Source organism: Medicago truncatula, chromosome 8 (assembly GCF_003473485.1).
Source record: "Medicago truncatula cultivar Jemalong A17 chromosome 8, MtrunA17r5.0-ANR, whole genome shotgun sequence".
Lineage (NCBI taxonomy): Eukaryota > Viridiplantae > Streptophyta > Magnoliopsida > Fabales > Fabaceae > Medicago > Medicago truncatula.
This window is the reverse complement of record NC_053049.1, coordinates 42752922-42780484: the sequence shown is the minus strand read 5'-3', so window position 1 is coordinate 42780484 and position 27563 is coordinate 42752922. Positions and strand designations below refer to the sequence as shown.

The following is a 27563-nucleotide window of genomic DNA, read 5'->3' as shown; positions in this document are numbered from 1 at the left end:
CTGGGATGGCTTCTATTCTAACACTTTTTAAAACATGTTTCCTATCACACAACCATATACATGTTCAGTAATAATTTAAATTATTTCTAGTTATTATTAGAATCAATTATGTTTATTGTATATTCATTAGGCATTACTATTAGAATCAATTATGTTTATTGTATATTGATTAGGCATTATTGTATATTCATTAGGCATTCATTAGTTTCTATATCAGAATCAGAAACAATTGTATATCTATCACAATTCTCATCAATAATAATCAGGGGATTACATTTCTATATGGTATCAGCTTTACCGATTCAAATCTAAAACTCTGTCTCCAACCACAGCTTCCCTTCCTTCAATCCTAGCCATGCCTGCGAGCACCGATCCCCCATAAACGATACTGACGACACTTCGTCGGTGTCAAACCCACCTGCTCCTACGACATCAAAATCAAATTTTCACACTGCCTTCTCCATTACCAACGTCAAAACCATCATCCCGATCACGTTGGATAATGATGCTAATGTCTATCTATCCTGGTCTGCACTTTTTTTGGTGCAAGCCCGCGTTCACAACCTTCTTGATCACATCTATCCTTGTGATTAATGACACTGCTGAAGAATGTTGGAAACGTATCGCAGCCATGTTTAATGACAACAAACATGCTCATGCTGTTCAACTCGAAAATCAATTCAGCAACACCAACCTGGAAGATTTTCCATCCAACCTTAAGCTTCTCTCCGACCAACTGACCAACGTTGGCTCTCCTGTTACTAATACCCGTTTGGTATTAAAAATGATCGCAGGTCTCACTGATGCGTACGCTGGATTCGTACATATGTCCAACAACATGACCCTCTTCCCACTTTTGCCGCTGCAAAATCACAATTAGAACTTGAAGAAACAACCATGCTTCAGCGTGCTTCTCGTGAGTCTAGCTCTTCCAACACAACGACACTTCTGGTCAAAACCGCATCAGATGAAACTGTCATCCCTCCCACCCCTACAGGTCAAAACCACGGTAACCGAGGAAGAAGGAACCAACGCAACAATGGTGGACGGAACATCGGCCGGGGTGGTCGAAACGGGCCTAACCACTTCGGTGGTGGTGGCCGCGGACAACAACAACAACAGTGGCAACAATGGGGCGGCCCTTGGCAACAGTGGGCTCCATGGAACATTCCACCATGTCCTTACCCATCCTACAATTGGGGCAGGTCCAACAACAATCCCAACCCTCAGCAAGGTGGAGTTCTTGGACCTAGACCTCAACAAGCTGCTTTCAATGACAACACACCTAGCCCAACAGACATTGAAAATGCCATCCGCACTCTCAACCTTGCGCAACTGGACCCATCTTGGTATATGGACACTGGAGCAACTTCCCACATGACGTCCTCGCAAGGTAATCTCTCGTCTTATTTTAAATTGAGCAAAAATAATAAAATCATTGTAGGAAATGGTCACTCTATTCCAATTTATGGTTTTGGCAGTACACAAAAAGCACCCCCCCTCCTCTTGTCTTAAACAATGTGCTACATGCCCCAAATTTAATCAAAAACTTAGTTTCTATTCGTAAATTTACCACAGATAATAAGGTTTTGATTGAATTTGACCCGTTTGGTTTTTCTGTGAAGGATTTTCAGACGGGGATGCCTCTAATGAGATGTGAGAGCCAAGGTGACCTTTACCCCATCATTGCTGCCACCTCTCCTAATAAAGTCGAGCCTACCTTTTCCTTTGCAGCTTTGTCATCATCCCTTTGGCATGATCGTTTGGGTCATCCGGGAGAAAATGTTTTAAATTCTCTTAGGCAAAATAAGTTGATTGAATGTAATAACTCTAGAAAATTAGATTCTCATATTTGTCATTCATGTCCTCTTGGTAAACATGTTAAATTGCCTTTCATGAATTCTCATAATAGAAGTTTGTTGCCATTTGATATTTTACATAGTGATGTATGGACCTCTCGTGTTTTAAGTTCAGTTGGTCACAAATATTATGTTCTTTTCTTGGATAATTATTCAAATTTTTTGTGGACTTTTCCAATGTCACATAAATCCCAAGTTTATCCAATTTTTGAAAAACTAAGAGCACACATCAACACACAATTTCAAAGAGAAATTAAAACAATTCAATGTGATAACGGCGGTGAATATGTCAATAGAAATTTTCGAAAAATGTGTGAAGCTAATGAAATTGTTTTTCGTTTTTCTTGTCCTTACACATCTTCTCAAAATGGTAAATCTGAACGAAAAATACGGTCCATTAACAATATTATTCAAACTTTATTAATTCACGCGTCATTACCATCTTCATTTTGGCACCATGCTTTAGAAATGGCAACATATCTCATGAATATTTTACCAAGCAAAACTATTGATTTTGAGTCACCTCTTAAAATGTTGTATCACAAAGATCCTTCTTACAATCACTTACGAGTGTTTGGTTGTTTATGTTTTCCTCTCTTTCCTTCATCAAAAATACACAAACTTCAACCTCGTTCCACAAAATGTGTGTTTCTTGGGTATCCGTCAAATCATCGAGGTTATAAATCTTTAGATTTATTGTCAAATAAAATTATTATTTGTCGTCATGTCTTATTTGATGAAAATACTTTCCCATATGCAAAGCTGCACATTCCTCAACCTAATACATACACTTTCCTAGACACTGAGTTGTCCCCTTATATTATACAACATCTAATGGACCAAACCCAAACTAGCCCACTTGATCCTCAACTGGCTCATCAGCCAAACCAAATCACTTCTCCTTGTCCAAACTCACCAAATATCACCTCACCTCCACAATCTAACCCCACTAGTCCCATCCAACAAAATCTTCCTCCCATATTTCAACCAACTTTACAAGCTAACACAAAACCTATCACTAGGAGTCAACATGGGATTTTTAAACCAAACCAAAAATATTATGGTTTGCACACCCATGTTACAAAATCCTCTCTACCTAGGACCCCTGTGTCTGCACTTAAAGACCCAAATTGAAAAATGGTCATGGATGATGAATATAATGCTCTAATTAAAAATAGGACGTGGGACCTAGTACCTCGACCACCTGATGTTAATGTTATTCGGTCCATGTGGATTTTTAGACATAAAGAAAAATCTGACGGTACTTTTGAGAGGCATAAAGCCCGACTTGTAGGTGATGGTGCAGGTCAACAGGTTGGATTGACTGTGGAGAAACTTTTAGCCCAGTTGTAAAACCAGCTACTATTCGCACAGTTCTCAGCATTGCTACATCCAGATCTTGGCAAATTCATCAGTTGGATGTCAAGAATGCTTTTCTTCGTGGTGAATTGAAAGAAACGGTGTACATGCACCAACCTTTGGGATTTAAAGATCCTGAAAACCCCCATCATGTATGCCTTCTTCGCAAATCACTCTATGGGCTTAAACAAGCTCCTCGAGCTTGGTATAAGCGATTTGCCGACTAGGTGTCATCTATTGGTTTTTCTCAAAGCAAATGTGATCACTCTCTTTTCATATACAAGAAAAACACTCATATGGCATATATTTTACTCTATGTTGATGATATTATTCTCGCCACGTCCTCAGATGATTTGCGACAATCTATCATCTCACTACTCAGTTCTGAATTCGCTATGAAAAGATTTGGGACCCTTAAGTTACTTCTTGTGAATTGCAGTGACTCGTCACCAACAAGGGTTGTTTCTCTCACAAAAGAAGTATGCTGAAGAAATTCTTGCACGTGCTGGAATGTCCTCTTGTAAGCCGTGTCTAACCCCAGTTGATACAAAACCGAAAATGAGTGCCACAACTAGTAATCCATGTAAGGATCCATCTCTCTATCGTAGTCTGGCAGGAGCTCTTCAATATCTCACCTTCACTCGTCCTGATATCTCCTATGCAGTACAACAGATATGTCTCTTTATGCATAATCCGATGGAAGACCACATGAATACTCTTCGACGTATCTTGCGCTACATTTGGGGCACAAGCCAATATGGTTGGCCTCTTTATCATTCATCCACTACTTCCTTAATTTCATATACAGATGTTGATTGGGGTGGGTGCCCCGACACTAGACGGTCTACTTCTGGCTACTGTGTCTTTCTTGGAGATAACCTGATATCTTGGTCATCTAAACGGCAGCCCACCTTATCCCGATCTAGTGCCGAAGCCGAATACCGTGGAGTTGCCAATGTAGTCTTTGAATCATGTTGGCTACGCAATCTTCTCCTTGAATTACAGTGTCCAATTCACAAAGCAACCATGGTTTATTGTGATAATGTCAATGCATTTTATCTCTCTGGTAACCCGATCCAACATCAAAGAACAAAACATATTGAGATGAATATTCATTTTGTTCGCGAAAAGGTGTCTCGTGGCCAAGTCCGAGTTCTGCACGTACCATCACGATATCAAATTGCAGACGTTTTCACAAAAGGTCTTCCTTTGATATTATTCCAAGATTTCCGTGACAGCCTCAGCATTCGTCCACCTCCCGCTTCGACTGCGGGGGAGTATTAGAATCAATTATGTTTATTGTATATTCATTAGACATTACTATTAGAATCAATTATGTTTATTGTATATTCATTAGGCATTATTGTATATTCATTAGGCATTCATTAGTTTCTATATCAGAATCAGAAACAATTGTATATCTATCACAATTCTCATCAATAATAATCGGGGGATTACATTTCTATAGTTATCATGTATGTTTTCTGTTATCATATTAATTGATTTTAAATTTTACATAGTTATGATGTTACAAGTACGATGGGCCGTTCTGCCACCCGAAGGCACTAATAGCACGCTATCTGAAACAATTGTTCAAAGAAGCAAAATCGAGCTGATTCAAACCTTGGCAACGGTGTTTGTGCAATGTATTTAAGACCCTGCAGGTGAAAACGGAGATTACAATGAGTATCAAGTTTAAAATTACTCATAATTTTGAAAGCTGGGACCAGAGAAGATGATGATGGCCAAACTTGTTACGAGATAGAAAAATAAATAAAAGTAGAGAACAAAGAAGGAGATGGAACGGCACCTTCAGATATGAAGTTCCTGAATTTGTTGGCAAAGCAAAGGAGCTCTGTGGAATATTTAGTAAGAATTAGGCTAAACTGCAGTTTTGACCCCCTAACTTTCACAATGTTGCGATTTTGGCCCCCTATTAAAAAAAATGAAAATTTAAACCCCTATGTTTTAGCCCCTTTGCAAAAGAGACCTTTTGGTCAATTTTGACCGGGTCAACGCGGAGGTGGCATGCCACATGTGTATTTTCCCATTTATTTTTGTTCAAAAAGCCACCTGTGTAATACTTGAATAAAAAAAAAAAAAATAGGTAAAGGATTGGCACATGAGAGTTCCAAACGGTAAAAAACTACAACCTTAAAAACCCCCAATTCTTCAATCCTTCTTCTTCATCTGTTCTTCTTCATCCTTTCTTCTCCATAACTGAACCTTCATCTGTTCTTCTTCAACCATCTTATTCGACCATTCTTCTCCTTTCTTCCACATCGATTCTTCCACTACCTCCTTTCTTAGTTTCACATCGATTTGTTTTGTGTGTTTGCAGATCGGAAAACAGAAAATCGATTTGTTTTGTGTGTTTGCAGATCGGAAAACAGCCATCAAAGGTCTTTTTGTTGCTCGGGGTAAGTTTCAAAGTTCTTGAAGATAGAGATGAAGCGATTTCTTGCTTCGATTTGATGAGGAATTATTTTCGTGGTGTACTCGTAAGGCTTCCTAATATCATATTCAATATTGAGCAATTGGATGTGGTGGTAAGGGAAGTGAAAGGTTTGGAATTCAATTTTAAGTTCAGAATGGGGAAACTCGAAATTGCACAGTTGCATATCACAGAAACAACGAAAGCAAATTGGCGCAATGTCATTGTTTGGGAGCATCATAAAAAGAACGGTTCTTCCTCTTCAACCTAGAGCCCCACTAGTCCCATCGGCAAATTTACTTCGTCTGCGTTGATTTTCCATGGGTTAATTTGTTGCTCGGCTGATGTAATTTTTCTGAAGGAAAAGAAAATCATTGTGGATCATACATGCCAGGCTGCAGGGGTAAGTTTCAAAGTTCTTGAAGATCAGAAAACAACCATCTCTATCTCACGTGCCAATCCTTTATATATTTCCTTTTTTCTTTTTTTTTATTCAAGTATTACACAGGTGGCTTTTTGAATAAAAATAAATGGGAAAATACACATGTGGCATGCCACCTCCGCGTTGATTCGGTCAAAATTGACCAAAAGGTCTCTTTTGCAAAGGGGCTAAAACATAGGGGTTTAAATTTTCATTTTTTTTAATAGGGGGCCAAAATCGCAACATTGTGAAAGTTAGGGGGTCAAAACTGCAGTTTAGCCTAAGAATTAACATCAGATCATTTTCTAAACAGAAAAAATACAAGAGATAACACCAATAATAACGGCACCAGAAGAATGAGCGAAGGTGTTGGGCATTGTAATTTAAAAGTGAGGTGCAAATGTAAGGGCGTGTTTGGTTATAGTTTTTTGTTTCTTGTTTATAGTTTTTATTTTCACTTACATGGTATTGCAAAAACACATATATTAGTTTGAAATTGAAAGGGGAGCATGAAATGAAAAGTTGACCTTCTCCTTCCGATTACAAAAATACATGGTATTCCCCACCTGCATAGTTATTATACAAGTAAGTTAAGAGTAAATTATTGGAAACAAAAACATTGAGATATCCACAGCCAGTTTGTTGTTGTTGTTGTTACGCTAGATTTTGAGGTGAAGGACTGAAGTGGTTGTTTTAGCTCTTATCAAATTCACGGGTCTACATCAAGGAGTTCTAAATCAGATTCAAACAGTTCATCATCAATTAGGGATATTAGCAAAACATTTATATTTGCTTTTGAAAGTTCTCATGCGCCAGAGCTTTCTTCTGTCTCTGGTGAACCATTGTTTACTCTTTTTGGAAAACGAATGTACTATGATGTATGCCCGGAAAGTGATTAAAAATGTAAGTTCAATGGTCAGAACATACGATGTCCGCCATGCTGCCTGTTTGAAAGTTGTGTGGTCTTGACCTTTCATCAGCCAAGCACATCATTAAAAGTTAATACTACTACTCAATCTGAATAAACTTGCTGTCTTTTTTGGATGGTGTTGAATAATTTACTTTAAATGCTGAAGGTTCCATGATCTGTTTGAGTTCGATGAAAAGAAGAGAAGCTGCAGATGACAACTTTCACGTCACAATACAAGACACCGTAAATATCATCCTGAATCTGTCCAATCAAGTCAATCAGCTTTGTCTTCTTCATCCTGTGGTAATACCTTTTTTTTACTTTTGCAGTTCATCACAGTTTCTGCTTCTTATCTATTATTGGTTGTTAAAGCTGAAAAAATGAAATGTAGAAATATAAGACCAGTCAGCGTGATGTGGCAGAACTTCTTAACTTGACATGCTTAACATCACATTTCTTTGCTCCTTGCAAGCTACAGTGAACATTAAATGTGACGTGGCAGAACTTAACTTGCTACAATTTCCTATCTTTTGAACCCCTTGTATGTTCTGCTCAACTTTTCTTTCATCTCATGGATCTTATTGGATTTTTAACTGTCACACGTTTCGATGCTAAAGAGGCTTAATCTTCTATAACATGAATAAGTTAAGCATGTTCAAGAGTTCTAGCTGAGACAATTTCATAATAACCATGCAAAGTAATAGTCTGTTATTTAGTCTATGTTTTAGTTATTAATTTTGATAATTTATTATTGTCAGAAGGGATGTTGCTATTAGAGTTGTGGGATGGAATGATGGATACTGGATAGAGTTATAGGCACGTTTAAGAGACTAATTAAGTTTTTAAAGAATTACAGCATGATACAAATAATTATCATGATTGTTTGGACTTGAGTGTGATTATGATGTTCCTAAGCCGAAGTCTTTACTAACTAGATTTTTACGAGTATGCCATCTTTAAAACCTGATTTAGTAAAAATACAACTTGACATTTTGTTGTTAGTCAAAAGTTAGACCAAAGAAGATCCACTTTTGGTTGTTTTGTTATAGTTAATTGCAAGTCATTCATTTCGCGATGATGCAAATTTTACTATTCTCTTCTGTCTTCTAATATATTTCGGTTCTGCAGATGGAAAGCAACAGATGAGTCCATTTGCTAATTCAAAGACTGCTACATATTTAGCCTGGCAAAACATGCACAACAAGTACTGTCACTATGCTTTCTGTTGATTTCAATGTCCATTTTACATCCAAAGTCCTTGCAACCAAGAGTATCAATCCAGGTTATTTCACATCTATTGCCACATTTTTTGTGCTGAATTTTTTTAACTATTGCAGGTGTAGAAGATTTCATTACATTTTAAACAAGATTTTTTTACTTGTGCTCTTTCACTTCTGTCAATCAATCCGTGGGATTCATATGCGATTAAATCCATGTCTCTAGAACATTCTAATTGCCCAGCCAGTGCTGTTCAAGCCTTAACTCATGCAATGAGTCTGCGCATGTCTCCTGCTTCATCAGAATCATGGTGTAGACGAGTAGTGGTCATGGTCAACATGTCAATTCCAGCATGTGGATCTCATGCCGAAAGAGATATGAAAATTCCAGCAGTGAGACTTTGATATAGCGTACGCCATAGCTCAAAATCATCTTTATCGCAAATGTTGCCTAATTTCTGAATTTTGTCAGCATGAGGCGAAAACATTAACCAATCCATCTCTTTCCCTCTCACTTTCTCTTTACTCTCTCTATTTCTGTAAGTGCTTTAAGATGTTTATTAGGTACCTTTCTTTGATCCAACAACCATGACTTCCTCTGATAATTTTATTTCACTGTTGTAAATAAATTTCAAATGGATTGTTCAATTGGACCAGTTACTAAATCATTTAATTAAACCCAACAAGAATGACAATGTGCTCTCATTATAGTTGACACCAAAGCAGAAACCATGCATGGAAACACCAAGATAATCTCAAGAAAACTGTAAAGACTAAATCAACAAACGGTTTATTAAAGAACTAATAAAACAACAAAGCCACAAAGCCTTTGATAACAATGTGAATTAACTACAAATTCAAAGTTTCACTTCAATGGAGAAAGAAGCGCAGCACAAAGCCACAAACTAAACAACAATGCGAGTTAACTACAAATTCAGAGTTTCACTTTAGTACATGAACAACAGTGTAACTGTAAACTTATTAACTACAAATTTCATAGAGATTCACTTCAGCAGAGAAAGAACTAAACCGCAATCTTCATCATCATCGAAGCATCGCACTCACAGGCCATGGTGATCTTCAATCTCAACCATTGGCTTGACCTGAGGCATGGGAGACACACCTGCTGTAGTAGTGACACCAGCAGCACAACCACCACGTCCATCAAGAGCAGAGCAGGTTTCTTCCGTCGCCTGACCTGGAGAATCTAATAAAGTTGATGCTCCGGCTCCAACACCTGCTCCTTCCGACGCTCCTTCACCTCCTAATATAGTATCATAAGCAGCCGCAATAGGATTGATATGCGGAAAAGGCAAATACACACTGTGCACAACTATCTTCACATTGCGGATGACGTCAGCAACCTTAACTCTCACATAGTTAATCCTCATCGGCGCTGATGTCACTCCTCCGCCGGAAGTAGTGATCAGAAGCGGCTGACCTCGCTCCAATGTAGGCAGAGCAGTTCCAACTGGAAGCTTCTCAAGATCGGCGATCGACAAGTAATAATTCGGTATGATATGGAATCGCACATTGCTGATGTACGATTGAGAACCGGAGAATATAGAAAGATCATCAACGGCGAAAATAGTCATGTTGTTGAGAGTTATGAGCTCTGCGTATTTTACCTTCATCGCAAGGGAGAGGATGCTGAAACCGTTATTACGGAGCCTGAGCATTGCATCTCGTAGCATGAGGCGCATTATAGCAGGGAGCACGGTGACGCCGTGAGTGTGAACGTGAGCACTGGAACGGTGATCAGGATGAAACGGAAAGGAGAGTGAAGTCATTCTCTCAACGTCACAAGAAAACGGAGAAAGTGTAGAGACGAAACCTTGAAGGCCGTGAACAACAACCATTCCGTTGTTGAATAGATCCGGTTGAGCAATCTCAACGCCTCCGATGAAAACTTTTGGAGCACCGCCGGTAGTAATGTTCGAATGAATCGAATCGGAAGTGACGGTTATGCAACGGCCTGGACTGAGCGTCTCGATCTTGGTGCCAAAAGGAAGCGTACGCAAATACTCGATAGTGAATAAACCTGGAACGATGTGTTCACGGAGGAGATTCGGAACAGAGCAAGAAAAGCAAGTGCGAAGCGAAGCATCGGAGGGAGCGAAAATGGTAGAAGGACCGGTCCAAGCAGAGGAAGCGGTGGTTGCGGCATCGGAGAGCGACGGAGCGGCGGTTGCAAGCTCGTGAAATCCGAGATGAGACAAGATCGGTGGAAGTAATGTGGTGTGAGAGAAGAACGAATGTTCTTGAAGATCATGTGGAGGTAGCGGTGGGATTGAAGGTTCGAAACCTTCAGTGGCGGTGACCTTGTCACCGGAAAGCATGACGGTGAAGAAGATTGCGAAGAGCATCGAGAATCGAAGAGAAGAAAAGGTTGAAGAGCTTTCCATGGTTGTTTGAGAAAAAGTAGAAGAAGCAGTGATTGAAGATTTGATTTCAATTCTGAGAGAGGGAAAATGAATGGAACGAGGATGAAATGCAGAGTGAAGTACTTATATACGCGCGCGCGGGGGAGTGAAACTGTTAGAGAGATTTTGTAATCGTGTGAGTTTGTTACGCGGTTGTTAGAGGTTTAAAGTTTTCGAATCTTTGGGATTTGTAAGCGTGCCAAGTATTTTTTTTTTTGTTTATTTTTATTTTTTAAATGGAAGTGGAAAAAATAGAAAATGAAAATTAGTGATTCATCTTTTTAATCAATGTTTTTCGTCTTCCGGTCAACTCTTCACATTATTGCGGGTTTTTGGTTGTAACACATCTCATATCATGAGAACAAGTTCGCCTCCCTCATGAGGGGGCTAGGCTTAAGAAAAATTCAATGATTGAATTCGATTTATACGATGAAATTAATTTGACATTTGATTATTTGTCCATATAAATTTTGGGTTATGGTAATGCTTAATACTCTTGCGATAATCTTAGATTTCCAACAGTAAATAATAATTCATCTATTTCTACTTCTACTTGGAGGGTTATTGTTAGTGTTTAGGAGGACGTCTCTAGAAACATAGTTGTTAGAGAAAACGTAGAAGAAGCGGTGATTAAAGATTTGATTTCAATTATGAGAGAGGGAAAATGAATGGAATGAGGATGAAATGCAGAGTGAAGTACTTATATACGCGCGCGCAAGAGAGTGAAATGGTTAGAGAAATATTGTAAGCGTGTGAGTTTGTTACAGTTTAAAGTTTTCGAATCTTTGAGATTGTAAGCGTGCGAAATATATTTTTTTGTTTATTTTTATTTTTTAAATGGAAGTGTAAAAAATAGAAAATGAAAATTAACGATTCATCTTTTTATCAATGATTTTCGTCTTTCGATCAAGAATAAATATTGGTAGACATCCTTAATGTGTACACCCCTTTGTACAACTCTCCAAAATTTCAGTTAACTACATATATGGTTTGCGTGACCACATTTTTTCAGTTGCGTTACCACTATTTAGAAGCTGAAAAATGTGGTCACGCAACGAAAATGCGTGTGACCACTATTTTTCCACTTAGTTAACCAAATAAATTCTGGAAACATAGTGGTCACGCAGCTAAAAAAATATGGTCACACATACCATATATTTAGTTAACTGAAATTTTTCAGAGTGGTACAAAGGGGTCTAAAGATTAAGGATGTCTACCTATCATTGTTGTTCGATCAACTCTTACATCAATGTGGGGTTTTGGTTGTAACACATCTTATATCATGGGAACAAGTTCGCCTCCCTTAGGAGGGAGGGGGCTAGACTTAAAAAAAAAAAAAAAAATCAATGGTTGAATTCGACTTTTGTGATGAAATTGACTTGGCATTTGATAATTTTGGGTCAAGGTCGTGCTAAATACTTTTGTGATGATCTTAGAATTTCAACGGTAAATAATAATTAGCATATACGCGCAAGGTTTAAACATTACGTGGTTGTTAGAGATTTAAACGTTTTGAAATCTTTGGGTTGTAAGCTTGCGAAAGAAATTTTATCTTTTTTTATTTTTATATTTTAAAATGGAACAAGAAAAATAGAATAATTGAAATTAGTGGATCCGGTTCGGGGTTTGATGTACTTGCAACGCATACACTTGTGTGTTGTGTTGGGGATCTGGATTTACTGCAGTCGTTTAAAGCGTGCAATCACTGCAGTTAAATAACACGTTTCGTTAGATTGAACTAATGTAATGTAACGTGCATATGGAGTTCTTGTTATACTCTCATTGTCCATATATCTAAGCACCTTTTGACTAAAACTTTGTTTCTATATATAAACTCCATTTCAAATCTAACGGGTCATGCTCCCTGTCTGTCGCGTCGGTGCAGAGCATCTCGCCAATTCAAATTATCATCTCCGCCGACGTGACCAGATCCATGTATTCCCAGTGCAAAGCAGGACCATTAAGAGAATCACATGTTAAAAGTTCTATAGTAATAGGTTTGGGGAGGTTTGGCACTCATATGTTTGCCAAAGTTTCTTTTATTTTACAGTGTGCAAAAAGAAAAAGAAAAGGAAGAAAATGCAAAAATAGATGAAGTCGGATAAAAGACGAGATAGATAATAAATATTGTAGAACTTTCTCGTCTAATTTTAAAACAGTAACCGATATAATTTATGATTTATCCGTACAACATGTTATAAATTTTTGTGGATTGTTTTAAGAAAAATATTAATTATTTGGTAGATAATGCATGCATAAAACATAATTGTAATTGAGGTTAAAATTTACAATGATACTGTATTTCTAATATATATTATCCACTCTCTTATCCATGAATCAAATAGTCATGTTTAATACATGAGAACCGTTGTATGTCCCGAAAGAATTCTTCAAGAAAGAATCACAAAAAACCATTCTATCCAATTATAGTTTCTGTTGGATGGAATACACGGCATCCTTGGTGTTATTTTGTTTTTAATTAAATCTGATTGTTATTATTTTATGATGAAGCGGTGATATTTTTTTTTTGATGAAGCAGTCAATCATATAAAACTTACGATCCAATGGTTGTTAATCTGCCAACTCTCTCGAAATGATTTCGGGAACACGCCTGTCGGGGCATCTAGCATTATTCTTAATACGTTAATCACAAATATGCAGATTTTGCAAGATATTTTTATGTTTTGTGCATGTAGTTAGTCGATTGTGTTTGTTATATGTGATTGAAACGCACGACTGCAAGAGTCATGTTTCATTCATGACAAATGAGAGAAATTCAATTACATGCGATTAACATAATAGTCAAGATTGATTTTTTTTTTTTTTTAATTTAAAACTGTAAATATATTAACTGTGTTTTTATGTTTTGTTTAGTTAATGAAACCATATACATGGTAATGGTAATAAAAACCATATAGATCATTATATTTTCTATTCAATTTTGGAACTCTAGTCGTCTCTTTTGTTACTCTATCCGAAAACCTATATTGTCAATATGGTATCTAGAGCTTGTTTCGACCCACCTTAAACTATTTGCATCCGCCGTTTGTTTCCCATAAGAACGGTAGTTATGAAAATTTGTTTATTTTGAATAGCAAGTTGTCGTTGGTGGGATATGAAAATTTGTCTCTTTCTTATTTTGCTTCTATGGATTTGGAGAATTGAGCTGTGAAGTAATAAATGCTTATCTCAATTAGAGTTCTTTGCTAAAAAAAATCACCAAATTAGTTGATAGTTGAAAAAACTAGTTGATTGTTGATAGTTTATAGTTAGAAAACTTATTTATTAAAATTAATGTGTTTGGTAAAATTAGTTGTTGAATTGGCTAATACATAAATTTATTTTTACTTAATGTATTTCTTTTTAAATGTTTAAATTCATTTCAAATAATTTTCATCTCCAAATTGATAAATGTGCTTTATAAATTCAATTAACATTTTTTATTTAACAATGTTTTTTAACAACTTTTATTTAACTAATCATTTTAAAATTATATATTATATGAATAAGAACAAGGTCAAAAAAAAAAAAAAATTAAAATTGATTTTATTCCCTAATTTTTGAGAATTGTTGTTCCCACTTTTGGTTTGGCTGTGCCACCCAAGTAAATTACTCAAATACCCCTCGACAGTTAACTGCCGAAGTTTTAGAAATACGGCTGCAGTTAACTGCCGAGGAAAACTTCGGCAGTAAACTACCGAGGAAAACTGAAAACTTCGGCAGTTAACTGCCGAGGAAACCTCAAACCTGTTTTTTTTTTTTTTTGACAAAATCCATAAATTGTCATTAATAACAAACCTTTTTTTTTTTTTTTGACAAAAACCATAAATTGTCTTTAATAATATTTATTGATTTTGAATGTTTCAATCATTATTTTGGTACGTTTTAAACAATTGCAGTATTATACTTATGTGTATATATCTTAATAAGAATAACATTTAAATCAGTGTAAAAATTAAGCATTTGAATATTGTTTTGCATATTACTTAAATACAAATAATTGTGCACAACGATTTTTTTTAAGGTATAATATGTTGTTATATTTTCTACATTAAAATAATTGTGTGCAAAGATTTTTTTTTTATTTAAGTAATTTGCAAAACAATATTCAAATACTTAATTTTTACACTTATTGAAATGTTTTTTGAGGACTTAAATGTTAAGCCTAAAACAAAGAAAAAGGAAATAAAAGAATAAAATTTCGTGAAAGTTCTTTGGAAATAAAATAGGCAAAAAAAGAAGAAGATCAAATGAGTAATACAATTAAAATAATTGTGAATATTTCCGTAAAAAGGAAATAAAAGAAGAAAATTCCGTGAAACTTCTTTGGAAATAAAATATTCACTATTGTTGAAGATCAAAGCAGTTATAACAAAAAAAAAAGATTTAAAGGAGTAATACAATTAAAATAAATAAGGAAGACAAATCAATAAAATTAAAAACGAATTATTAAGAAAAATCAATCAAAAATGATAAAGATCGCGAAATATTCTTAAAGAATAAAAAAAAAAAAAAAAGATTTGAGGTTTGCTCGGCAGTTAACTGCCGAAGTTTTTAGTTTTCCTCGGTAGTTTACTGCCAAAGTTTTCCTCGACAGTTAACTGCAGTCGGTTTCATAATTCGGCAGTTAACTGCCGAGGAACATTTAAGTAATTTACTCGTGTGGCATAACCGAACCAAATGTGGGAAGAACAATTCTCCTAATTTTTTAATGGGAAGAGGTAGTAAAAAACCTGGATTCAACATCAGGGTTTCCCCCCACCAAGCAAAGTAAAGTTGGGACCGAAACGAACACAACACAGTGGCGAAGTAGTTTGAATTGATTGATCAAACTCAAACTCAAACTCTCGTTATGAAGAAGACGCTATCCTTTGACACGAATTGGACACTATCTTCTTCTACCAGGATTCGCGTAGCAGCAGTTACTGCCATTGCGGCCATTGCTGCTTCCGTATTAGCTCTAAAAGATGCCAAATCTTCTAAACCAATTAGGTCCCGTTTTTCTTTAGCTTCTTTATTACCAGATTATAATCAAGATAACCACTCCGATAAACCCATTTTTGTTCCCGGCTTGCGAAACCTCGGCAACAATTGTTTCCTCAACGTCGTTTTGCAGGTTTGTTTTGGTTTTTTCCTTTGTTTCTCCTTTTCTTAAATCGTGATTAATGTTTCTGTTTTGTTGATGTGTTTTTTTTGCAGGCTCTGGCTAGTTGTGTTTGCTTTCAGAGTTTTCTTGATGACGTTATTGCTGAATATGGGACTGATGAACAACTTGTTGAAAACATGCCTCTTGTTTTTTCTTTGGCTTCTTTATTACAAGGTACTGCCACATTGTTTCTGTGATTGAATGAACTTTCATTTGCGATTTCTGCATTGAAAAAATTGTGATACTTGTCCAGTTTATGGAGTTATATAAATTTTCTGATTTGGTTTTTGTTATTAAGTTAATCAAAAAGTTGATTATGGGCCTGTTTGGATTGACTTATTTGAGCTTATCTACTGACATAAGTTTTGTGAGGCTGTTTGGGAGAACTTATAAACAGCTTATCTACTCACAAGCTGTTTTCGGCTTATTTTCACAAATTCTCCAGTATAGCTTATAAAAACAGCTTATAGCATATGCAAAAGCAATTTAACTTCATTTTATCTTTTCTATAAAATTCTATGCGTTTGTGTTATAAGCTGCAAATAAGATGTTTATCCAAACAGTCCCCATGTTTGTTAGTGGTTAGAAACTAGATAGAAGTTCTTATTTAGCTTTTCAGTTTTCTGCTGTTGACAAGGGACCTAGGTTTTGTTCAGTCACGACCAGGGACGGACTGACCCTGAACTTTTGAGTAGTCTGGGCAATATACACATCACAATTGTTCTCTGCGGTTTTTTAATATATTCTATTAATGTTTGATGACTTTCTCATTTTCAATATGAATCAAAATATCACTTTATATAAATAACTAACAATAACGAGAATGAAGGGATTTACAGTTTGAGTAATTTTTTTAAGTGTGAGCAACTTAATCAATTAATCAAATTATTTTTATGTGTGGTCTTTCCTTATAGAGTATATAGTATTGATTTTTTCCTCCCCAAAACATAGTGAGGGCCCTAGCCCACACAACACTTAACCTAGGCCTGTCCCTGGTCACAATCCTGTGACTATACTTTAGTCAGCCATGTCTGGACAGTCCGATGGTCCTGATGCGGCTGACTGCGTGCAGTCAAACTGCACTCAATCCAAATCTGTTAATGAGCATGTATGTAAGTTGATTTGAGTTTAGATCAATGAAATCGGGTTCTTTTATTTTCCTCTCATAGTTTACTTTGATATTTGTATCAAGCACTGGCGAATGACTGTGTTAACTTGACATGAATGAATGTTATTGTTGGCAGAGCTGAGCTCAGTTAGTGCTCAAAAGGTTGTATTGAGTCCGCGGCAGTTGATGCGTGCTATGTCCAGCTACATTCCAAATTTTGATCTTACGAGCCAGCAGGTAGAGTTGTGTTTCTTTTGTCATTTAGCAACCATATGTTTGAGTTCTCTTTCTGCTTCGTGCTTAGTTTGTTTGACTCTTTGTTTTTCTAGGATGCTGCTGAAGCGTTTGTTCACCTATTGGGCACATTGAAAGAAGAAGTTGGAGGTTGTTATGCTCCAAAGATAAGTTCTTTAGCAGACACTTTTGCTTCTAATAATAGAATTCTTACTCCAATACAGACGGAGTGGCAGAGTGAGCCAGAGAGATGGCGGCGCCTCTTTCTTGGACCCTTTGATGGGATTCTGAACAGCGGCTTAACTTGTCAAAGTTGCTTGTCCCAGGTACAGAAGACTTTCCTCTCTGCAATCTAAAGAACTTTTCCGTTTTAGTTGATTGCGTGTGCACTCCCTGGTACTTGTTTGTAATTTTAGACTGCCTTCATCAAAAAATCATGACCCTCATTTCTGCATCTCTCGCTCACATGTATTAAGTTTGAAATCATTCTATAACTGGCTATCAGGAGTAGGGGTGGGAATAGGCCAGGCCAGGCCAGGCTTTGATAGGCCTGAGCCTGGCCTACGAAAAAATTTACAAGCCTGAGCCTGGGCTGTGGCCTATTATAGGCCGTTTTTCTTGGCCTGGCCTGACCTATTTAAAAGCCTGGACTGGCCTGAAAGCCTATTTACAGGCCTACTTCATATTAAGGCCATCAAATAGTTCATTTGGCCTACTAAATAAACTAAACATGCCTTAAAGCCTACTTAAAAGCCTATTTAACAACAAGTAAATTTTAACTGGATTAAAGCCTACTTAAAAGCCTATAACAACAAAGCCTATTTAGGGACTAATAGATAGAGAAAAAGATGTTTATATTTTTAATGTATGCAATTATTTTAATATAAAAAATAATTTTTAATAAATACGTATTAATAGGCCGGCCTATTAGACTTAACAGGCTTTTCTGGAAGCCTAAGCCTGACCTATTTAACTAAACAGGCTTTTTAAAAAGCCTAAGCCTAGCCTATCTACTAAACAGGCCAGGCTAGGCCAGGCCAAAACAGGCCAGGCCGTAGGCCCCTGTAGGCCAGCCTGGCCTATTCCCAACCCTAATCAGGAGGACTGTTTTTCAGATTGATGTTTGGCTTAAATAGGCATTTCGTCCCTGCAAATATAGGTCATTTGAAATTTCGTCCCTGAAGTTACTAATCCTTTCAAACAGCCACTGCAAAATTTAATCATTTGAGTTTTGGTCCTAATCACGGCGCAAGCTGATTGGATAAGGACATTGCTGAATCAAAAAAATTCACCCAAAATTACCATTTTACCCCAAATGCTTCTAGGCACATGAGAAAAGTCCCTTCTACCCCCTTCTTCTTCTTCAACGTGACCTACTTCTTCTTCAACCACACAAACCCAAACCCAATTCCTTCTTCTTCTTCTTCTTCCCATTCTCTCAAACAATACAACCACATCAGTTCAGGGGATTTATAACAAAATGAACATAAAATACAAACAGACAGTATTGTAATAGCAAGCCTAATCCATATAATTATCTAAAATGCAATCTGGAAATCGCACTGATCTCAGTTTGCCGGGAAAATCAAAACCTCACCAGCAAACGCCAGCGGAGTTCTTCATCGTCGCAAATTTCTCTTCTTCTTACACATCCAGATTCATGTTCACACCACTTCCTCTTCTTCACCTTATTTCCCGTCGCCGTCGTCGATCAATCTCTTCCCAAACTCATGTCACCGAAATCCCTTCCACCAAGAACAACATTTGAATTGTGTCAAAGCTCAAGAAATGCAAACCATGAAACCAAAGAACACAAGCCAGAAACGAAATCGACATAGAAATCGAAACCACCAGGAATGGAAGCCTAACTCATTGAACACAGGCGAGGACGATCGGCGGTTTCGCGGACTTGACCGGCAGCTCTAGGTGGGGGAATTTACACAACGAAGTGCTTCAATGAGTTTTTTGGAGTAGGTGTTTTGGCTCATTGGGATCTCCATGGCATGAGATTGATGGAGTTAATAGTACAAGGTTTTGGTGCAGATCCAGAGTAGAAATCAATATAGCAACGGACAAGGAGATAAAAAGCAATAAATTTGAAGAATTAAAAGAAGGAAAGTTGCAGAAGCAAGGTTGAAGAAGAAGATATGGGTTAGGGTTCTAATAAGAAGAAGAGAGATACAGTATCTGGTTTCTGATTGTTAAAGAGGAGGAAAGATGAAAAGATGAAGACAGGGGTAATTTGGTCTTTTTGCGCATGTCCTGGTTCATTAAGGGTAAAAATGTCATTGCATTTGCCTTCTGCTTACATGTCCTGACAAAAACCCAGTCACCATTTGCCACTTATCTAATTACCATCCACCTCAGCATATTTTTTTAATTAGGACGAATTTTCAAATGATTAATATTTGCAGGGGCAAAATGAGAGGATTAGTAAGTTCAGGGATGAAAAATCAAATGGCCTATAATTGCAGGGATGAAATGCATATTTAAGCCTTGATGTTTTTATTGTCTTCCTGTTTTGGTTTCTGTTGTTGCATTTGGAAGTAAAAAGTTGTAGGGTAACATTACAGCCACTTGCTAAAACATTTTGAAAGGTTAGTACATTGAAAATGGTCAGCAATTATTTATAAATTTAGGAATTTGGCTATAGTATGGGATGACTTGGGTTCCAGAAGCTGAGGATAAATGTCAAATTTGATTTAGTTCTATGTTTGACATTTGTTATTATGGGTATTGAGCATTGACCGGTTGATAGATTTAATGATGATAATGGTGAAATGTATAAATCATAAGGTCACAACATTAGTTGACAAGACTTATTGTTGCCTGCAGGTTACTAAAATGACTAAATTTTATCACACATAAATATTCCAAACATGCAAACCATGTTACTAATGACCCCATAGTGTGCTTTGTGGTTGGTCTAGTCTGCAGCCTGTGTGAAGCATATGACATCCATGTCAAAAACTTTTCTTTTATCGTGATAGGCTGCTGATTACACAATTCTTGATAAAAGTTTTGTTTAACATAATTATTTATTTTGGTTTTTGATGATAATATCTACTTTCATTATTTTTAATGTGATTCTGATGATGTTTCCTTTTACCAGTTTTTTTTTCTTTTTTAAATATCTTTTAACTTTATATTTGTTCGTTTTGCAGATCTCAAATAAATTTGAAAATTTTGATTGTTTGCCTCTTTCACCTGTGCTTAGTAATAGATACGCTATAGTAAGTTTTAAAGAATAATGTCACTTATATTGTGTAGTTTCAAGGTTATTCCTTTGATGGTTGAAGTGCTGCATGCCTACTGGAACTCTGATTAATAAATTTGACTGGTTGCAGAGAGTTGGTTGTACCCTGGAGGAATGCCTGAAGCAGTTCATTGTAGCTGAACACATTGAAAACTACAACTGCAGCCACTGTTGGCATAATGCTGCAATCAAGTATCTTTCCTTGATGGAAGGAGACAAGGTCATCCCTGTGTGATTATGTTATTTATTTAGATATAGATAAAGATAGGTGAGGGATGCATAGATGTTGGTTGCTGACTCTACCAACTGACTGTTCTTTACGTTGTCTACTTGTGAAGTTTTTGCCATTGTTACTCAGGTAGAACTTGGAAACCTTGGGAGATGTTCTGACCAAGAGTTCTGTGATTGCCAAAAAACTTATAATCTTGAAAATCTACCGTGGTCAAATAGGTTTTCACATGCTTTGAAGCAGCTAAGTATTGCTCGCTGTCCAAGGGTATGCCTAATTTGTGTTATCTGGCATCTATAATTTTCTCATGAATATATGTTCTTTTTTTGTTTAATCTCTGAACAAACTTCTGAAACATTTAACTGCATGGGGACAGATTTTATGCATCCAGCTGAAAAGAGTTCACATGAATGATTTTGGAGAGTCATTCAAATTACAGGTAATTTCTAATGTATTAAATCCTCCATTTTTTTACGGCTTCGTTCCTCCTGACCACAAAAAAAAGTAAAAAATTCCCTAGGCATAAGGCTTATTTGATTGCACTTTTAAATGGGTTGGACATAAACTTGACTATTATTTTAGAGCTGCCTAACTTTTTAAATAAAAAGCAGTATATTAATTTTCATTGAATTTCATTGAACATATTTTGTCTTCATGGTATTTTAGGGCCATATATCTTTTCCATTGATTTTGGATGTGTCCTCATTCATGACAACTAGACTAGGAGTGAAGATACAGGAAGAAGATGTAGTGAAGATACAGGAAGAAGATGTACAAAGTAGATCTAACTCTTTGCCAAACCATAGCAATATGCATTCTGGGATAATAAGGATGATTAAATCTGGTGTCCTTTATGGAGGAGCTAGAGAGCAGATCGATGCAGATGCTCGTATTGAAATAGTTAGCTCGTCCACTAGTAGACAGGCAATTCTTATTAACTTTCCTTGTTCTGGTTCTTCAGAAAGCATTCAGTCAAACACACAGTCGCAATCCATTGACACGGTTGGTCCAAATTTTCGGTATTGATTAATTTATTTTACATTGAACCATGAAATCCTGTTTATCCATGCATTTTATGTCTGTGTATAATAACATTTAAAAGAAGCTTTATGTATCTGTCTGTTAATCTCCAATTCATTGTAAATAAAGCATAAACTGGAGTGTCCTTTGGTTAATTTTCTCAGTCTACGATCCTAAACGTTATTTTTCATCACAAGCCAGTTTACTTTTCAAATGTGCTACAATCAAACTCAGAGCATTCTACTAATATAATTAGGAGGATAACGGTACTGTCTGAAATGTGGCTGATGTGTCCTTCTCCAATGTGGCTGTGTGATGTGGTCATTAATTGTTGTGATGCTTGAAGAACCTGGAATTTATTAAATGAAAGCTTATATATGTTTTTAGTTCTTATATTTGGGCAGGCTTTTTATTTTGGCCCTATCATATGCAGTTCTTTATGGCTTCTGTCTCTATTTTAAAGTTAGGTGCTTTAGTCCCCCACCCTTATAGAGATCCATCTAGTGAGGATGTGATGGACCTCCGCGTCATTATTGCCACTAATTATCCCATGCAGCCTCTTCCCCTTCCCCTTTCCTCTAGCATCTTGAATGTAGACCTTCTATTTTCCAATAAAACTTAAAGATGGGCATCTCTGCCCATGCTTTGTCCACGATACATGACACGCTGCTTGTGAAAAAACAGCAAATATGATCAAATGCTTCAGCAAAATATCCATTACGATTTGCCAAATCAGATCCATGTATGGTTCATGTAAAATATCAATTAGGATTTGCCAAATCAGAACCATGTATATGAACATTGCTTATTGCAGTATTTTCAGCAGGCACAGTTTCAGAAAAGATTAGCCTTGAGCAGATTCAATCAAACCCAAATTAAAAACTAGAAAGCAATTTGTAATACATATGTAACAATGTAAAACGGAGGGATTATCCAATTGTTAAGGGTCCTTGTAATGGGCACTGCTTTTTCTGGATTCTTCCTTTTGCCCAGAATATGTCTTTGCCAATGGAGATAGGGATGGAGCCGGGGAACGGAATGGGATGGGTTGACGACAGAATAGGTAATGCAGGATAGTTAGCGACATGGCAAGGATGGTGTGCCGTCGGTTTGCCATTTCATCACTTAGATCTAACTTTAAAATAATGAGAGGCAAAAACCATGAAAAAAGTCATAGGGATTAAGGAAAAAATCAAACTCTTGATCAAATCTTAGGACTGAACAGATATTCAAGTTTTAAATGAAAATGTATTTTCTTCTGGAACAGTCTTTGAAAACGTAAGAAGGATTAATATGACATTATCTTGCTCGTGGATGTTCATTTTGAGTTCTCACTTATTGTGCTTTATGCAGGTGGATGTTTCTTGTACTTCAGATTCTCAAGATACATGTTTGTATCAACTTGTTTCTGTTGTGGAACACTTTGGAAGAGCTGGAGGAGGACATTACACTGTCTACAGATGTGTGAGACCAGAGTCCTCAGATGTCTCGGGTGATTGCATCAATCAAAATTCAATGCGCTGGTTTGGTGTTTCAGATTCTCACGTGGATGCTGTTTCGGTCGAAGAAGTTCTGTCTGCTGAGGCCAGCTTGCTTTTCTACGAGAGAATTCCAAATAACTGAAAAACTGATTTTCTTTCGTTGTTTTGGGAAGTTATGTTCCTATTAGTTAGAGGAGTCTATAGTGTAACGTTTAACTTGACTAGGGATGGTACACGGATGTAAGCAACTTGTTCAAATTTCAATACCTTAAAAAGAAGAGAGAAAGAAAAAGTTAAACATGAGATTTTGAGGAGGGTGATTACAAATTACAATGAATGTATGATCATGATACCCTAGCCCATCTAATACTTGCAAACTCAAAAATGAAATCTGTGAAATTGGACTAGTCATTAAAAAAGAGGTTAAAGAAAACCGTGTTCTAACTACATTTTGAATTGCAAGTAAAATAGATTTTGCGTGCAAGTCAGGCCTATAAAAAAAACGATATATTATGTCAGATTTTAACCCTTTACTAGTTGCGATTAAAAAAAAGTTGCTATTAATCAAACTAGTAAGTTGATCTTGTCTTTACAATTTAAATTTTTTACCATTAAAGATTGCACATATTAATCACTTTGCAAAATGATTCAGTGTCTTAACCAAACGTTTCAGGTTTGAATCCATTCTTGAGAAAGAGAGCTTTGCCGTCTGCCCATTATGGCTCGATCTGGTTTTAGAGATCAACCTTGCAAATAATAGTCAGTTTAAACAAAAAAATTATTGAGTTTAGTAAAATGAGATGCACTTTTATATGGAAGTGAGATTTACTTTTCACATGCAAATTTGTTTACTTTTTTTCTCTATATAAATCCAAAAAAATAATAATTTAGAGGAAATCAAAATAATTTCATATCAGTGTAAACAATTTAATATATAAACCAAGTAATTTTTTCCCATTTATAAAACCAATCATATGTTCCTGTGAGTTTAGCTCAACTGATAAGAACAATGCATAATATATGTAAGGTCCGGAGTTAAAAATCCGGTCATAAAAACAAAAATAAAACCAGTCGTATAATATTTAATCAATTACTCTCTACAAATTCGTCAACATTAAACGAGTAAACGGTAGAAAAGTAACACAAAAAATCAACCAAATTTCACATGCTAATTGCCACAACATAAACATGGAGTCCCGTGGATAAAGTTGTATTATGATATGTAAAGATTATTCATTATTATTTTTGTACAAAAAGATTATTCAATATGATATTTTTTAAATCAATAATTCAAAATGATTGAACATATATTGTAGAAACTATTTATAAGAGCAGTATCTATAGAGTTGTTAATTAATCTTTTTCTTAACCAATAATCTTTACTGTATATTAGCTTTTTGATATTTCATGTTCATATACATACTTCATAAAATCTCCACCTTTTTAATAAAAGGGAACATCAACGAAAAAAGTTCACAATTTTTAGAGAGATGCTAAATACGATGGAAACATCAACGAAAACCAAGAATGTCCAGTAGCTATCTCCACCTTTTTACAAAAAAACATGGGAGTAAGTGTCGTTGAAAAGATCATCTATGAAGCCAAATAGTATTTCTAGTTTACCAAAAACAAAAAAAGAAAAAACAGTATATTAACGGTAAGAAGCTCCTACTTTTAGTCAGAATTACGTTGTGTGTATTTTATTACTGTATTATTATTATTATTATTATTAATTTTTTGAAGTTTTGTGTTATGTGTAATATATATTATGAAGGGGACATTGTATTAGGATAGATACTTTCTACCCAAAAAATTGTTAGGATACATACAACTTACAAGCTTCAATGTGAGAAATGAACGAAGACGAGACAAATTAAATCTTGAGAAACGAAACTTTTAAGACAAATTTTGTGAGATTTCGATACAATTTAAACGACTTAAAAAATTTACTTTATTACTAGGTAGTTATTCAATAGGCTTAATTGCACTTTTGGACCTCTATATTTCCAAAAGTTGCGGTTATTGACCCCTAACTAATTTAAATACAAAACAGCCCCCTATGTTTTGATTCTTTGACAGTTTTGGACCCCCAAGGCAAAAAAAAAAAAAATTGACACGTGACACCTCACTTAGGATGCCACGTCAGCGTTGACCAAGTCAACAATGGATTGGGGGTCCAAAACTGCCAAATAATCAAAACATAGAGGGCTGTTTTGTATTTAAATTAGTTAAGGGTCCATAACCGCAACTTTTGGAAAGATAGGGGTCCAAAAGTGCAATTAAGCCTATTCAATAAGATAAGATGGTGTATTCTCCTAAAAAAAGTTGGTGTAAATGTAATATAGGTATGCTTATCAAATACGAAATTTCACACCTGAGGAAAATCCAAATCCAAATTTTTATCTTTTTTTTTTTCAAGGAATTTTCTTATCTTTTGGTATCTTTATAGTATAAGATGTCAAGGCTTTATATATATATATATATATATATATATATATATATATATATATAAGATGTTAAGGTTATGTATATTTAGCATCTTTGTAGTATAAGATATTAAGACTTTACAAAATGTATTATTTTACGTAAAAAAATCGTAGATTGTCGATATATTATACAAAGAATTCTGGAAGAATTGGGTTCATGGTTCCACTGCAAAGGGAGATGTATAAAAAAGAAGTATTAGACGATAAAATAAAATGTATTCTATACTTCTTTTTTTGTACAATATTTCATGTTATCTTTATTAAAGGAATCATCAAATTAAATCTATATATCAAGACTCAATTTCATGTCATTTTATTTATATATATGTCGATCAATCAAACCATAGCATGATACTTTTATTTCATGTAGGAAAAATGATTTTATTGCCGTGTATCATATCAATATGTATAATTACAACGTTTTATATTCATGAAAAAGAAAATACAACATTTTATGACTTTACAAGATCAATATTTAAAGATAAACAAAATTTTCGTAGCGCAAAATAAATTGTAGCATAAATTGCAAACAATATTTCAATTGTGAATCGGTGGCTTCCTTCTAGCTGGAGTGTAATCCATTGAAAATACTTCATCTCCCACATTATGTTCTTCTTTTGCCTTAAACATATGATCTTCCTTATTATTATGAGTATTACTCGTTACATCATTGCTTTTTTCCTTCAGTGTTCGTGCTGCAACATATATATAAATCATGTTAGAAAAATAACATATAAAAATAGACAAAAAAATAATTATCATTTTAATAAAAAAAGAACATGATCATGAAAGTCTTTTAAATCCAATATAAGGAAATAATTTATGTATAACTTAATACCTCTAGCTTGGATCGATATGAAACAGATGAGGAATAGAACCACTACTAGGAAACGTTTGTTTTGTGCAATAGCCATCTTAAATAATTCGACTTTTTTTTTTTGAAAGATTAAAGAATTAGACTTGTGTTCTATATGTAACACAATATCTTGATGTAAATGTTGTATCACATAAACGTTCATTCTGAACCCTTATATAGAAAAATGTTTGTAGCTCCTTGTAGGTTGAAAATTACTAGTAGCCAATTGCCACGAAGTTTAATGCAACCATATGATTGTGGTATTATGAACAATAAGAGAGTAATGGTCTACGTGTGTCAACATCATTGTCTCTTACTTGTCTGCCTAGAAAATAAGGGTATGTGCTTTTGGGGAAGGGCTTAAACAAGAGAAACTATAATCCATGAATGTCAACCTCTACTATACGTGTATTTGGGCCATCTTAGTTTCCTTTTTATCTTCAATTCAAATGCTTCCTTTTCAAATCTCATCTTATTTTATACACTATGCTTTAATAATGTTCACATAAATTTATGCATATATAGTAGTTAACTTTTCTCCCTCAAACTTAATTTTCAGTAAGTAAGACAGTCTCTATCTACCATGCATATTATAATATATGTTAAACTTTATATGGATTGCATTCTGCAAGTTCTCTCCTCCGGCCTCCAACCACAGGTAGAACCATTATCAATTAAACTTCATATTTGACAAGAACAATATAAGAAACTAATATTTTCATGATTCACTGGTGTCACAGATGAAAAAACAATCTTAGAATTAGGTCACGTCTTTGAAATCAACAAAAGTAAGTTTTTTTTTTTGTCTGAACATTCCATTTCGGAGGAGGAATGGGTGCTAATAATCCAAAATTTGGTCGGACCAATAATTCTTCTATACAGTATTTGAACTTAGTACTTAAAATGATTTGATCTAAGCTAAAACTTATTAATTACTTGAATTCATCTACTTGGTTAGAAAAAAAGTTCATTTAAAATATTGTTGCCCTCATTTAGATTTGGCTTAATACATCATTTGGTCCCTTAACTTATTTTTGATTTTCAATTTGGTCCCCTAACTATAAAGTGTCTCAATTTGGTCCCATAAATCTTATGCCGTTTACTATTTTGGTCCTCTCCTATTT

The 27563-nt window shown here is 35.4% G+C and overlaps 2 protein-coding genes and 1 long non-coding RNA gene across 4 annotated transcripts; 2 read left to right on the top strand and 1 right to left on the bottom strand.

Moving 5' to 3' along the window:
* The first annotated feature begins 5328 nt into the window (after positions 1-5328).
* LOC112417499 (uncharacterized) lies at positions 5329-8878 on the top strand. Of its 2 annotated transcripts, none has more exons than XR_003008021.2 (3): positions 5329-6055; positions 7150-7286; positions 8112-8878. It is a non-coding gene; the product is annotated as an uncharacterized lncRNA (long non-coding RNA). The 2 variants fall into 2 exon arrangements; XR_003008020.2 differs by having other exon boundaries at positions 5331-7071.
* Positions 8879-15325: 6447 nt separating this feature from the next.
* On the top strand, positions 15326-23464 carry LOC11428939 (ubiquitin carboxyl-terminal hydrolase 27). Its single transcript, XM_003630103.4, has 10 exons — positions 15326-15739; positions 15823-15943; positions 17014-17114; positions 17207-17437; positions 20276-20344; positions 20459-20587; positions 20726-20863; positions 20973-21035; positions 21263-21598; positions 22970-23464. The coding sequence occupies exons 1-10, from the start codon at positions 15476-15478 to the stop codon at positions 23237-23239; spliced, it is 1722 nt and encodes a 573-aa protein (XP_003630151.2). The 5' UTR covers positions 15326-15475; the 3' UTR covers positions 23240-23464.
* Positions 23465-25950: 2486 nt separating this feature from the next.
* Positions 25951-26599, bottom strand: LOC11427475 (uncharacterized). The gene is made up of 2 exons (XM_039829431.1): positions 26422-26599; positions 25951-26278 (listed from the first exon to the last, which is right to left on the bottom strand). The coding sequence occupies exons 1-2, from the start codon at positions 26495-26497 to the stop codon at positions 26121-26123; spliced, it is 234 nt and encodes a 77-aa protein (XP_039685365.1). The 5' UTR covers positions 26498-26599; the 3' UTR covers positions 25951-26120.
* Positions 26600-27563: the final 964 nt, after the last annotated feature.

What these genes read in the sequence shown, in the direction of transcription:
- LOC11428939 (XM_003630103.4), top strand. Translation starts at nt 15,476, where the DNA reads ATGAAGAAGACGCTATCCTTTGACACGAATTGGACACTATCTTCTTCT. An exon ending in TTTGGCTTCTTTATTACAAG is followed by an intron (nt 15,944 to 17,013) that starts GTACTGCCACAT and finishes TATTGTTGGCAG; the next exon opens with AGCTGAGCTCAGTTAGTGCT. An exon ending in GAGAGTCATTCAAATTACAG is followed by an intron (nt 21,036 to 21,262) that starts GTAATTTCTAAT and finishes ATGGTATTTTAG; the next exon opens with GGCCATATATCTTTTCCATT.
- LOC11427475 (XM_039829431.1), bottom strand. Translation starts at nt 26,497, where the DNA reads ATGGCTATTGCACAAAACAAACGTTTCCTAGTAGTGGTTCTATTCCTC. An exon ending in CATATCGATCCAAGCTAGAG is followed by an intron (nt 26,279 to 26,421) that starts GTATTAAGTTAT and finishes TATATGTTGCAG; the next exon opens with CACGAACACTGAAGGAAAAA.